This window comes from Mauremys reevesii, linkage group 25 (genome assembly GCF_016161935.1).
Source record: "Mauremys reevesii isolate NIE-2019 linkage group 25, ASM1616193v1, whole genome shotgun sequence".
NCBI classification, from domain to species: Eukaryota; Metazoa; Chordata; order Testudines; family Geoemydidae; genus Mauremys; species Mauremys reevesii.
In genome coordinates this window covers 17128934-17142626 of record NC_052647.1, presented here as the reverse complement: position 1 = coordinate 17142626, position 13693 = coordinate 17128934, and the positions used below count along the sequence as shown (strand labels likewise).

Sequence of the window (13693 nt, the reverse complement as noted above, 5' to 3'; positions counted from 1 at the left end):
AGGGGGGCAGGCAGTGGAGTGAAATCCAGGAGCTTCCCAGAGGGGTGGGGGGGGAGGCCCAGATCCCGGTGACCTCACGTTCCCTGGGGGCCCGGGCCGGGGGGGGGCGTCCGCACCATGTGCCATGAGAAAACTACGCTCCTGTGAGGGGCGGGGACGCAGCTGGGGAGGGAGCCGGGGGGCTCGTAGGGGCCCAGACAATCCCCCAGGCCCGGGAACGTCGCCCTGGAAGGGTTTAGGGGAGTCCAGCTGCAGAGAGCCCCTGCCCACCCCTGCCCAGCGCCCACGCACGGGGGGCTGCTGCCGGGACTCTGGCTGGGTGGGGCCAGCGCCCCCATCTCGGCTGGGGGCCTGGTTCCCAGGGGCGGGGCCTGCATCTCGCTTGGTGTTTGACCAGCCCTGGCACAGCGAGGCCGGGGCCCGGGTCTGAGCCCCCAGCTGCCTTTGTGATGTGATGGCACCAGCCCTGATGCCAGGGGAGGATTTCGTCCGGCAGCCCTGCCCCTGCTGAGCCCCCGGCCCCCAGAAAACCATGGCTGGATGGGACCCGGGGCAGCCCCCAGGCCCCAGAGGCCTGGGGTCGGAGGAAGCCACAGTGGGGGAGGATCCAGGGGCTGGGGCTTGTTAGCAGCACATCCAGGGTGCCCCCCCGGGCCCTATGGGCAGGGACTGTGGGACTCACCTCACATCGAACCAGGGGGTCTCCCCCAGCAGCCACCTGGCCCATGGAGCTTGTCAATGCTGCCCTGACAAAGGCTTCACCCCCCAGCTCCTGCCCTGACGGTGTGGGGGGGAAACGTTCCCTCCTGTCGCCTGCCCCGAACCCTGGCAGTCCAGAGCCCCTGTCATTGCTGCCCCTGTTCCCACCCAGCTGCAATGGGGCCAGCCCCTAGCGAGGGCGTGTGATGCTCACCCGGGGCCATGCACCCCTGCTCCCCCCAGGGCTGTGCAACCCCGCGGCATGGTGCCGTCTCCTGGAGGAGCTGAGGCCTCGGTGGCCTCCTGCAGCGTGGAGTCCCGCAGGTGAACCGCGCCTTGCGGCACAAGCAGTCCCTTTGCCCTGGGCAGTGGCACGGCCTCCTCTTCCCCCCCAGCTCCCACCCCTCCTCTCTCTGCTGGGGAATGATTTGACACTGGATCGTGGGGCTGAGCTGAAGGGTGCATGTGAGTTTGGTGAGCTCGGTGAGCCAGGACACCCTAGATACACTGGGCCGTCGGGGGCCCCTTCTCCAGCGCTGGGCCGTAGCGATTGTTCGTCATTTGGTCCGTTTCTGCGCAGGTCCAACGTGGGAACAGACTCGATGCACCCATGGGAGAGGGGGTTTGCCGCCGCGCCGCCGCCAGCCCTCGGCTGCTGGGCTTTTAGCCCGGATGGCACAAGCCACCTGGAGAGCGGCGTTCGCCGGAACATCCTGCGGCGTCCAGCATCTTGGCCGGGGGCTGGGCAGCCCCCGGCGCGACGGGGCCCTGATCTCGGGCAGGGTCTGGGCAGCACCCGGCGCGACGGGGCCCTGATCTCGGGCAGGGTCTGGGCAGCACCCGCACAAAGGGGCCCTGATCTCGGGCAGGGTCTGGGCAGCGCCCGGCCCGACGGGGCCCTGATCTCGGGTAGGGTCTGGGCAGCACCCGGCGCGACGGGGCCCTGATCTCGGGCAGGGTCTGGGCAGCGCCCGGCGCGACGGGGCCCTGATCTCGGGTAGGGTCTGGGCAGCTCCCGGCCCGACTGGGCCCTGATCTCGGGCGGGGTCTGGGCAGCGCCCGGCGCGACGGGGCCCTGATCTCGGGCAGGGTCTGGGCAGCTCCCGGCTCGACGGGGCCCTGATCTCGGGCAGGGTCTGGGCAGAGCCCGGCCCTGATCTCAGGTAGGGTCTGGGCAGCGCCCGGGCCCTGATCTCGGGCAGGGTCTGGGCAGCGCCCGGCTCGACGGGGCCCTGATCTCGGGTAGGGTCTGGGCAGCGCCCGGCACGACGGGGCCCTGATCTCGGGTAGGGTCTGGGCAGCGCCCGGCGCGACTGGGCCCTGATCTCGGGCAGGGTCTGGGCAGCGCCCGGCGCGACGGGGCCCTGATCTCGGGCAGGGTCTGGGCAGCGCCTGGCCTGACGGGGCCCTGATCTCGGGCAGGGTCTGGGCAGTGGCCGACGCGACTGGGCCCTGATCTTGGGCAGGGTCTGGGCAGCGCCCGGCCTGATGGGGCCCTGATCTCGGGCAGGGTCTGGGCAGCGCCCGGCCCGATGGGGCCCTGATCTCGGGCAGGGTCTGGGCAGCTCCCGGCGCGACTGGGCCCTGATCTCGGGCAGGGTCTGGGCGGCGCCCGGCCCAGCAGGGCCCTGATCTCGGGCAGGGTCTGGGCAGTGCCCGGCACGACGGGGCCCTGATCCTTTGGCTTCTAGCTGCTCCAGGACCAGAAATCAACAACAATTTCACTCCCCTGAGGAATTTTTTGTTTAATGATTAGTTCGTATTGGAATTTTTTGTTGCTAGCAAACAGAGGACGGCGCTTGACAGGTACAAAACCCCACGGACGCGTATAGATACTATGTACAGAGCTGCGCCGGGGCCGCGCCGGGCACCAGGAGTCGGATTTTGGCCATTCCCCCGCCAGCCTGTCTAGCAGATCTCCTGCCCCGGTGGGCGGGGAGCCGGCAGCGCCCGCCTGTCGCTCAGACCAAACGCAGCGAACGAGACGACGGGTTTTTTAAAATTATTTTTCTTTGGTTTTTCAGTTTTAAGTTAAGACTTTGCTGCGAGCCCCTCCCCCGCCGTGCCACTGGAGGGGGGGAGAGGCGGAATGAGGAGGGGGGGTAAATTGCAGCAGACCCTGGCCCAGAGAAGGGGCGATAGGATGGGCTACACATGCAGCATCTGATGGGAGAAGGGCCCTGGCATGGGGGCAGCCTGGCACAGGGACGGAGGGCACTGGGCACTGCAGTCTGGTGGGGGCTGCCCACCCCCATGGCCTGTCACCGCCTTCCTGGCCTTGGGACAGCTGAAGGCAGGTGGGAGACAGGGCCAAGCGCCAGCCCAGGGCAGTCTCAGGGGCTCCAGATTCCTGGTCTGCGGCCACTTGGCCCTGCCCTCGAGGCTCCCCCACCCCACAGCCTGGGGATCATGCAGCTGCCTCTGGGGTGGGGCGCGCAGCTGCGTATAACGGGCGCTCCCCCTCCCTCCTGCCCTGGAAAGACTCGAGGCCCCCACGAGGGGAGTGGGATGGGGGTGGGACATCTCCCAGGACGGCCCCCTGAGGGCCTGGGGGAGCTGCCCTGCGGCCGCAGAGGGGAGCAGAGGCTCGTCCTCTTCCGACAAAGCCCACAGGGATGGGGGGCTGGAGGCGGGATGGACAGATGGACGGACGGACAGATGGGTGGCTGCTGAATCGCTAGGAGCATCCCATGCCCATGGGGGGCCCCTTCTCCCGGGTGTGGGGCGCTGGGCAGCCCGTCGAGGGGGGCGTCTCCTGCCCGCGGGCGCTGGGGGCCCGGGGAGGCGCCTCAGGACAGGGTGTTGAGGAAGTGGTTCTCCCCCGCCAGCGAGCTCAGCATGGAGCTCATGTCTCCCACGGCCATGTTGGGGGGCCCGGGCGGGGGCAGCCGGGCGGGGCTCAGGGCCGGGGGCTCCGGGTCGTCCAGGATGGCCGTGAAGTCCAGGTGCGTGTTCTCCAGGTCCAGCGAGTCCAGGCTGTTGGAGACCTGCCCCTCCGGCGCCAGGTAGGGGAAGGAGTCGGCCTTGAGGCGCTCCAGGCCGGGGGCAAAGGGCCGGCCGGGATCCTGGCCCCCGCAGCTGGCCGGCTGGTGCCCCTGGGCGCCCTTCCCCGGCCCCGGGTAGAACAGCAGGGCCGGCTCGGCGGGGCCCTCGGGCGGGGCGTGCAGGGGGGGCAGCCGCAGCAGCCTGCGGGGACCGGCCTCGGGGGGCTCGCAGGAGGGGCCGCCCGCGTAGCCCAGGCTGTGCTGCCTGCTCGGGGGCCTGGGCCCGCCAGGCGGGTGGGGCCCCAGCTCGGGGCTGAAGCACTGGCTGGCCGGGGGCTGGCTCTCGGGCGGGCCCAGGGGGGGCCCTGGCTTGGCCGGGTAGCCAGCATACTTGGGGCTGAGGTACGGCTGGGGCGCCGGGGGGTGCCGCAGGGGCTCCCCGCCCAGCCCCACCATGAGGTCCCCGGCCTTCGGGGGGGGCTGCGGCTGCTCCCCCCACATCAGCGCCTGCTGGGACTGCACGTAATTCCGCACCATCAGCTCCTTGACCTGCAGCATGGGGGTCTGGGGCCGCCTGCCCGGGGGGGTCATGGCGAAGCAGGAGCCCTGCTGGGGCTCGGCCGGGTACCCGCTGCCGGGGGCGGCCGCCATGGCCCTGGGCTGGCCGAACGGAGCTGCTGGCGGCTGCTGCACGTTCTGGCAGGGGGTCAGCGCCGGCGCCGGCAGCTGCTGCTCGGCTTTGATCTGCAGCTGGCTGAGCTCGCCAAACTGCTGCCCGCCGGCGAACCCGCCCGGGTGGCACATGCCCATGTGCTTGGGCTGCGGCTCGCAGGCACCCGGAGTCGGGTACTGGTGGTGGCAGTGCCGGCTGCCCAGCGGGCTGGGCACCAGGGGGTTCAGCTCCAGGCTCCCCGGGGCGGCCTCATCCCAGGGCGCTAGGATGCTGGCATCGGGCGGGTGCATGCCCTGGAAGTGCTGGTTCACCTGGCACTGGGGGAGGGAGTAATCGGGCTGCCCCAGGTCCCCCTGCAGCTCCCCGTGGGCACCTGGGCTCAGCTGCATGCCCCCCATGGTCCTGTGGGCACCGATATAGGCACCCTCCCCCTGCAGCTCCATGCCTGGCCCCTGGCACTGGAAGCCCTGCTCCGGGTAGCCCAGGTACTGCTCCATCTCCCCGGGCCCCTCCATGGCCACGCTCTCCAGGAAGACGTTCTCGCTGATGCTGGGCGGGCGAGGGGAGAAGAGGTGGCGCTGCAGGCTGGCATCGGTGCCGCCGAGGGGCTGCAGGCCGGCCCTGCCCAGGGCCGATGCGCTCACGTTACCCATGCTCTTGAAGCGCTGCACGTTGGGCGCGGCGTGCGGCTCGGCCGCCGTCCGGGCGGGGTCGCTGGCCCGCCGGGTGCCGTGCCCGGGCGCCAGGTGCGGGTGGAGGCTGTAGCCGGGGTACTCGGTGGTGCCGTGCCGCCGCAGCGAGCCGTTGGCCAGGAAGGGTGGCCCGGCTGGGCCCGGGTAGTCCCCGGGGAACCCCGTCCTGCCAGCCAGGGCCGCCCGCTCCATGCTGGGCAACGGGGTGGGCGGGGGGCCGCCAGTGGCCGCGGCGTACTTGGCTTTGAGGTGGTAGTGCTGGGCCGGCGTCAGGCCCGGCAGCCCCCCGCAGTGGCTGGCCTCGCTGGAGCGCCGGGAGGCGTCGGGGGAGATGGGGTCGTAGGCGTCGGCCAGGCCCAGGCTGTTAGGGAGCCCCCCCGGCCCCTCGGCGGCCCGCGGGTAGGGCGAGGCCAGCGAGGAGCGGCGGCTGACGGTGTAGGCCGAGCTGACGGTGCTGGTGGTGCTGGCCCGGCGCTCGCTCGCCGGCGGCACGGAGGCCAGGTCGCTGGCGGAGAGCTCCAGGACGCGGCGGTGGGAGGCCGCGGGGGGTGGGCCGCACAGGCTGGGCATCTCCCCGGCGGGGCCTGCAAAGGCGGCGGGGTGGGGGGGGGTGGGTTACTGCAGGGACGGGAACGAGCCTGGCTCCCAGGGCACAGGCCCAGCGCCTGAGGGGTGGGGAACGATGGGGGGGGTTGGGCCAAAAGCCAAGGCATGGGGGCAGCTGGGAGGTGCAGGTTGGTGGCCAGGAGGTCAGGTGTGTGGGGGTGACTGAGGGGGGTGCAGGTGGCTGGGGGTGCAGGTGGCTGGGAGTAGCTGTGGGGGTGCAGGTGCCTGGGGGCGGCTGGGGGTGCAGGTGGTTGGGAGTAGCTGTGGGGGTTGCAGGTGGCTGGGGGTATCTGGGGGGGTTGCAGGTGGCTGAGGGGACTGGGGGGTGCAGATGGCTGGGGGTGTGGGGTGGGGGTCTGGATCTAAACTCTTGTTCTGTAACTGAGCTGGCGTCGAGCTGGCTGCGGGGTCCTTCACCCTCCCCCGGGGGCTGGCTGCTCCCCATTCCTTTTATCCCCAGGGCAGTGGGGGGGCTGGTCTCAGCTCAGAGACCCCTAGTGGCCCTCTGGGAGGCTGGACCCACCTGCCCCAGCCCTGTGCCCTGCCAGAGGCACAAGCCCCCCCAGTCCCCATCTGGCCCCACTCACTGGAACCTCCCCGAGCCTGTCCACCCGGCGCCATGCAGCCACCTCTGGGGTGGGGCACGGCAGCTGTTTATACCAAGATCCCTCCTCCAGGCCCGAGGTGCAGCTGCCTCTGGGGCCGGGGGCAGAGAATGTGTCCGACTGAATGGCTGGGGCGGGGACATGGAGGGGTGGGGGGCAGAGCAGAAATACTGAGCTCTGAATGTGGCCGGGACCCCGAGCTCAGTGCAGCTGCGGTTTATGTCTTAGCTGTAAGACAAGACCTGTGGGAGCACAGCGCCCCCTAGTGCCATGCCAGGGCCCTGGGACCAACGCAGCCTGAGGGGGGGAGAGCGCCCCCTGCTGAGCCCCCCCTGCTCCCTACAGCACAGCGCCCCCTAGTGCCGTGCCAGGGCCCTGGGACCAACGCAGCCTGACGGGAGAGCGCCCCCTGCTGAGCCCCCCGCTCCCTACAGCACAGCGCCCCCTAGTGCCGCACTGGGGCAATGGGGGCCAACGCAGCCTGACAGGAGAGCGCCCCCCGTTGAGCCCCCGATCCGCTCCCGGCACCCCCTTCCTGCCCAGGGTGGTTTCCCGCCCCAGCCCTCGCTGGCCTGGCCCTGCCCGGCCGAGGGCTCACCGGTGCCAGGGATGGCCGGCAGCTTCAGGCCCTTGCCGGGCGGGGGCTTCCGCAGCTGCTTGAACTTGTCGATGCGGAGGTTCTCCAGGCGGCGCAGGGCCGAGAGCCCCGAGGCGCCCATGGGCTCCCCCGGTGGGGGGTCCTCCAGCGTGGACAGGTCCTCGAAGCTGCCGCCCGGGTTGGCGTTCATCTCCACCCCGCTGTCGTTGTTGTTGGCGCTGCCGAGGGGCGAGCGCTCGCTGCTGCAGGACGACTGCCCGCCGGGACTGGGCTGGGGCTTCTGGGGAGACAGGGAACGGAGGGGAGGTGCCGGCCCCCTCATTAGCCACAGCCTCCGGGGCACCCCCTGGCCGCACGCCAACCCCCCGCAGCTCAGGCAGTGAGGAATTCCCTCCCCCCGCAGCCCAGAATCCAACCCCCCCATGGCAGGGCCTCGTCCTGTAGCATGGCAGCCCAGAGCCCCCTGGGCCCAATTTGCCCCCCTGCCCCACCCCGCTCCGTACCAAGGTGGCCTCAGGCACCATCAGCTTCCCCTCGTCCTTCCTGCCCTCGCTGGGGCAGCCTCCCTCCTTCTCCTGCTTCATGTCTGCGGGGCCCCCCAGGGCAGCCAGCGCCCGGCTCAGCACCATGTCGCCCCGATGCTTCTTGGTGACGTGGGCGTCAGGGCCGTGCACGGTCTTGACGTGCTTGCGCAGGGAGCTGGGGTCCGTGTAGCGCTTGGTGCAGCCGGGGATCTTGCAGACGTACGGCTTCTGCATGGGGGGGGCAAGATGGGGGGGTTAGCTCAGCCCGGGAGACAGCCCCATCGGCACCTCTGGGCGTGGAGAGCTGCCCGCTGGGGAAGGACCACCTCAGATTCCACCTGATTCCAAAACCAGGGGTGCCAACCCCAGGGGAGGCCAGGCACCAACACGGGAGGGGGCCGTACTGGGGGGCATGGAACGTGCCCTGTCGGGAACAGAGGCATTGCCAGACCCGGGGTCCAGCTAGCCCAGGTTCCTGACTGTGCCGGGGGGGGGACTGTGGGCAGCAGCCGGGGATCAATCCCCCTGAAGTGTGAGGCTGGCTTCAGCCGCGTGGCACCGGGGGGCAAATCCCGGAACAGCTGGAGGGTCTTGCTCCAGAGCGGGAGCTCGTGGGGCAGGGACAGGTCTTTGCTCTGGGTCCAGCCGCTGCTGGACTAGGGCCTGGGAGTGGCTGGCTCATTACACAAGCAGCTTTGCCTCTCCTGGAATCGACACCTCCCCATCTGTTATTGTCAAGGGTCAGAGGGGAGCCGTTAGTCCGGATCTGTAAAAAGCGGCGAGTCCTGTGGCACCTTAACAGAAGTTAGTCTTCAAGGTGCCACCCGACTCCTAGTTGCATTGTGAGCTCCCTGGAAGAAAACGCCACCCATAGCCGAGAGTGAGCAGCTCCTATTGTCCAGCCTAAAGAAAACCCTGAGTCATCAAATTTATTTCAGCATGAGCTTTCGTGAGCTGCAGCTCACTTCTTCGGATGCATAGAATGGAACACACAGACGGGATATTTATACATACAGAGAACGTGAAAAGGTGGAAGTATGCATACCAACAGGCAGAGTCTAATCAATTGAGATGAGCTATCGTTAGCAGGAGGAAAAAACTTTTTGAAGTGATAATTAAGATGGCCCATAGAAGGTGGACCGCACACCATACAACATAAACACTAACCCAGGAACCGATCCTTGCAACAAAGCCCGATGCCAGCTCTGTCCACATATCCATTCAAGTGACACCATCATAGGACCTAATCATATCAGACACGCCATCAGGGGCTCGTACACCTGCACATCTACCAACGTGATATATGCCATCATGTGCCAGCAATGCCCCTCTGCCATGTACATTGGCCAAACCGGACAGTCTCTATGCAAATCTGGACACAAATCTGACATCAGGAATCATAACATTCAAAAACCAGTGGGAGACACTTCAACCTTTCTAACCACTCAGTGACAGACTGGAAGGTGGCAATTTTGCAACAAAAAAACTTCAAAAACAGACTCCAAAGAGAAACTGCTGAACTTGAATTAATATGCAAACTAGATACTATTAACTGTGGCTTAAACAAAGACTGGGAATGGTTGGGTCATTACACCAATTGAATCTATTTCCCTAGGTTAAGTTCTCCTCACACCTTCTATGGGCCATCTTAATTATCACTTCAAAAAGTTTTTTTCCTCCTGCTAACGATAGCTCATCTCAATTGATTAGACTCTGCCTGTTGGTATGCATACTTCCACCTTTTCACGTTCTCTGTATGTATAAATATCCCCTGTCTGTGTGTTCCATTCTATGCATCGGAAGAAAAGCTCATGCTTAAATAAATTTGTTAGTCTTTAAGGTGCCACAGGGGCTCCTGTTCTTTTTGCAGATACTAACAGGGCTGCTACTCTGAAACCTGAGTCATCAGTTTACCGGTAAACAAATCTCCTGTTCTCCCTTCAGCCATTCTATTTTCTCTACAAAACCCCCTACCTCTGCCCAAGTCAGTGTTCTGATGCCTGGACCCAAACGCTGCATCAGTTCCACTGGGCTCCATCGGGCTGGGGGCTCTGCCTGGCTCCCGCACTCAGGACCCTGAGCTCCCACCCGCATCTGGGAACCCCGACCAGGTCAAGCCTCCTGGAGTGGGTGAGATTCCCCCTCCCCCCGTTTTCTTTTGCACTGCAGGTATGAACCATTAACAATGTAACTGTCCTATTGCTCCTTTGTGTGGGTATCACTAGTTTCACTAAATAACTTTTACGGTTAAGCTGGTTGCGTCTCATTCACTGAACTTCACCCTTTTGTGTTTTTAGCTTCCCTATTCACTCTGCAGCAACGCTCCTGTTACCTAAGCTAAAGATCCCTGCAGCGCCCGAAATACTGTGGGGTTTGCTCATCAAGTGGGTTACTACAGTACAGTGTGTGTGTGTGTGTGTGTGTGTGTGTGTGTGTGTGTGTGTGTGTTTACAGAACCCGCCCCCCGAGTAACCCTAATCTATGAGCGTACCCCCAAGCAAGGGGCACATCTGGTAACCGGGGGGGGGGGGTGTCGTACCTCCTTGGCAAGGGGCTGACATGGGGGTGCCTCTTGTTGGCATGGGGGAAACAGGCTGTACCATGATGGATTGGGGGCGAGGGGGAGTGTACCTCGTTGGGGTGGGGGGAATGGGCCATTCCATGTGGGGTGCAGGGGTATGTTGCTGGAATGGGGAGAGCAGGCTGTACCATCTTGGGTGGGGGGGGTGTACCTCGCCAGAGTGGGGAGAGCGGGCTGTACCATGTTGGGTGCAGGGGTGTGCCTCACAGAGCAGGCTATACCATGTCGGGTGAGGGGTGCACCTTTGTAGCCCACGAAAGCTTATGCTCAAATAAATGTGTGAGTCTCTAAGGTGCCACAAGGGCTCCTGTTTTTTTTTCACTGGAGTGGGGAGACCAGGCTGTACCATGTCAAGTGGGGGGGGCTACCTCATTGGAGTGGGGGGAGTGGGCCGTACCATGTCAGGGGCATACCTCGTTGGAGTGGGGAACAGGCTGTACCATGTCGGGTGGGGGCTTACCTCATTGGAGTGGGAGTGGGCGTACCATGTCGGGGACGTACCTCGTTGGAATGGGGAGCAGGCCGTACCATGTCGGGTGGGGCGTACCTCATTGGAGTGGGAGTGGGCCATACCATGTCGGGCGTACCTCATTGGAGTGTGGGGAGCGGGCCATACCATGTTGGGGGGGCGTATCTCGTTGGAGTGGGGGGAGTGAGCCGTACCATGTCGGGTGGGGGGCGTAGCTCGTTGGAGTGGGGGGAGCGGGCCGTACCATGTTGGGGGGGCTTATCTCGTTGGAGTGGGGGGAGCGGGCCGTACCATGTCGGGGGGGCATACCTCGTTGGAGTGGGTGCGGTTCTGGTGCTTGGCGCGGTCCGAGGCGTTGGAGAAGGCCTTGTTGCAGCCCTCGTGCTCACAGACATACGGCTTCTCGCCCGTGTGCGACCGCAGGTGGGTCTTGAGGTTCTCCAGGCGTGAGTAGGCCTTGTGACAGCCCTCGAACTGCGCAGAGAGCTGTGAGAGAGACGCCACCCCCTGCTGCCCTGCGGGGCATCCACAGCCCCCCCAGGACATTCACGCCGACCCCACCCCCACTCTGACACCCCCGAGCAAAGAACCTTCACCCCCCTGCACCCAGAGCACAGTCGCGGATCCCCCCCAGGATCTGCACCCAGAGGGGAGGAGAGTCCCACCCCCGCCCGGCTGGCGTGTCTGGCCTGCGCCCGGCTCACACTCACCGTGCACTTGTGAGGCTTCTCGCCCGTGTGCCGCCGCATGTGCACCACCAGCATGTACTGCGCCTTGAAGGGCCGCTGCTCCCGTGAGCACTCCAGCCAGTGGCACACAAACTCCTTCTTCTCCCCGTGGATGTGCTCGTTGTTAATGTGCTGTGGGGGCGGAGCAGGGTGTGGGTCAGGGGGGGCACCCAGCCAGCGGCCCCCAGGCCTCTGCAGAGACAGCTTCCGGGGCTGGTTCAGGGGCACAGTGGTGATAGGCAGGGGGCTGCGGGTCGGGAGTGAGGGGCACTGGCAGAGCTGCGGAAGCCCAGGGCTGCGCTGGCAGGGGGCTGCGGGTTGGGAGTGAGGGGCACCGGCAGCACTGGGGACTGTGGGGAGCCCAGGGCTGGGCCAGCAGGGGCTGCGGGTCGGGAGTGAGGGCACCGCTGGGCCAGCAGGGGCTGCGGGTCGGGAGTGAGGGGCACCGGCAGCGCTGGGGACTGTGGGGAGCCCAGGGCTGGGCCAGCAGGGGCTGCGGGTCGGGAGTGAGGGGCACCGGCAGCGCTGGGGACTGGGGGGAGCCCAGGGCTGGGCCAGCAGGGGCTGCGGGTCGGGGTTGATCCCGCGACGGGCTCGGGGGGGGGGGGTCCGAGCCGGCGTCCCCGACTCACGTGCACCAGCTGCTCCTGGGTGTCGAACTCTTTGCTGCACCCCTCCCAGTGGCAGTTGGTCTCGTACACGGCCTCTGCCTCCTGCTTCCCGTCCTCCTTCTCCAGCTCCTCCCGGGGCTCCAGCATCCCCAGCAGAGGGTCCTAGGGCAGGGGGGGCACCGCCGGGTCAGCCCCCGCCCCCGCCAGCCGAGTGAGGCTGGGCCCGGGGAGGGGGTCACCGGCGGGCAGACCCCCCCCGTGCTCATACCGGCAGCGCCCCCTGTGGGTGACGGGCGACGTGGCTGGGTTGGGGTGTCTGGGCCCAGCGGGGGAGGGGGAGCTCGGGGCAGCCTCCTGCCGGCGGCCCCAGGTGCCCGCGGGCGACGTGAGCAGGGAGCCCGGGGGTGGCTGCCGCGGCCGACGCTGGGGGGCTGGACTCCGGGCCTGGCTGGGGGGCGAGGGGGAGTCGGACCCTGCCCGTTACCTGCGTCCCCGTGGAGGCTGGGCTGGAGACGTCGCCCTCCGATCTCTCCTCCAGGCCCTTGGTGCCCAGGGCATCGCCCAGGCTCGGCTCTGATTTCATCTGCATTGGGAGGGGGAGAGAAACGGGATGAGCTCAGGCAGTGGGGGGTCCGTGGGGGGCACGGCAGCCCTGCCCCTCCACCGGGCAGAGCTCCAGCTCCCCCCCCCCAGGGCTTGGCGCTGCTGCTCCTGCCAGGAGGGGGTGTCAGGGCTCCAGCCTGGCAGCTTCCCCCACCCCCGTCGCTGGGGCTGGCGGGCAGGGCGGGGGCGCCTGGCTGGTTAAACACCCCAGACTCCAGTGGGGACGGTTCTCAGTGCTGCCCCCCTGTGGCCATTGTGTGCCGTGCGCCTGGTGCTCCCCCGGGGCGGGGGCCCCTTACCTGGCAGTGCTTCGGTGCCCCGTGGGGCGGGGGATGGTGCAGGAACCCCGGCCGGCCGGGGAGGTGTTCATGGGAGCCACAGTGGGGCATGGGGAGGCCGAACGCTGCCCCTTGCCCCTTCGGGTGAGCCATGGGGCTTTGGAAGCCCAGGGACGGGCTGAAAGTCAGAAGGAGAGTGAGTGGGACCCCCCCGGAGGTGTCCCCCCCCATCCCAGCCTGTGGGGAGGGGCCCCTCGCACCCGGCCTCGGGCCTCCTGCCATGTGTACAGCAAGGCAGAGGGGCTCAGCCTGCCCCAGGCCCCCTCCCCGCACTTGGCAGAGAGTCAGTCACTAACCTGCCCCCCCTCGCACTCCCTCACTGACACATAGGGAAACTGAGGCACAGAGCAGCAAAGGGACTTGGCAAAGGTCACACAATGGGTCAATGACAGAGCCAGGGATGGAACCCAGGCGTCCTGGCTCCCAGCCTCCCCACTCTAACCACTAGACCCCACTCCCCTCCCAGAGCCAGGAATGGAACCCAGGCGTCCTGGCTCCCAGCCCCCCTGCTCTAACCACTAGGCCCCCACTGTCCTCCCAGAGCTGGGGAGAGAACCAGGCTGCTCCAGCCTCTGGGCGTTGGACTGGACAGGCTGACAAAGCACCTTTTCCACCTCGGCTCAGGCCAGGCCAGCTCTGGGGCCTGCCTGCCCGCCCGCCTGTGCCCACCTGATGGTGCCAATGGAGAGGTGCCCGTAGGAGCCGCTGGCCGAGGCGCAGCGTGAGTTGATGAAGGCCACCAGGGAGTTGGGCGAGGTGCGGATGACGGTCTGCAGGTCGATGCTGGCGTCGGACAGCGGCGAGATGGACAGCGCCCGCTTCTTGGTCAGCTTGGCCGTGCTCCGGGGCGTGGAGAACCGGGACCCTGGGCCGGGCAGAGACGGGGAACCGGGGCTGAGTGCGCTGGGCCCCGATGCCCCCTCTGGCGCCGGCGCCCGTCCCCCACAGAGCGGGCTGGGGCGTCTGCTGGGAACCCCTCCCC

General features: G+C 67.0%; 1 protein-coding gene across 1 annotated transcript in view; it reads right to left on the bottom strand.

The window, feature by feature from the left end:
* Positions 1–2418: 2418 nt before the first annotated feature.
* GLI1 (GLI family zinc finger 1) overlaps positions 2419–13693 on the bottom strand; it is a 37243-nt gene continuing 25968 nt past the window's right edge. The window contains exons 5-13 of the mRNA XM_039513650.1: positions 13381–13576; positions 12673–12829; positions 12255–12353; positions 11792–11932; positions 11142–11291; positions 10741–10905; positions 7361–7609; positions 6858–7137; positions 2419–5632 (exon numbers count right to left, since the gene is read on the bottom strand). Of these exons, the coding sequence (XP_039369584.1) occupies positions 3489–5632; positions 6858–7137; positions 7361–7609; positions 10741–10905; positions 11142–11291; positions 11792–11932; positions 12255–12353; positions 12673–12829; positions 13381–13576 (3581 nt within the window). The 3' untranslated portion in view covers positions 2419–3488. The remainder of the gene's footprint in view (positions 5633–6857; positions 7138–7360; positions 7610–10740; positions 10906–11141; positions 11292–11791; positions 11933–12254; positions 12354–12672; positions 12830–13380; positions 13577–13693) is intronic.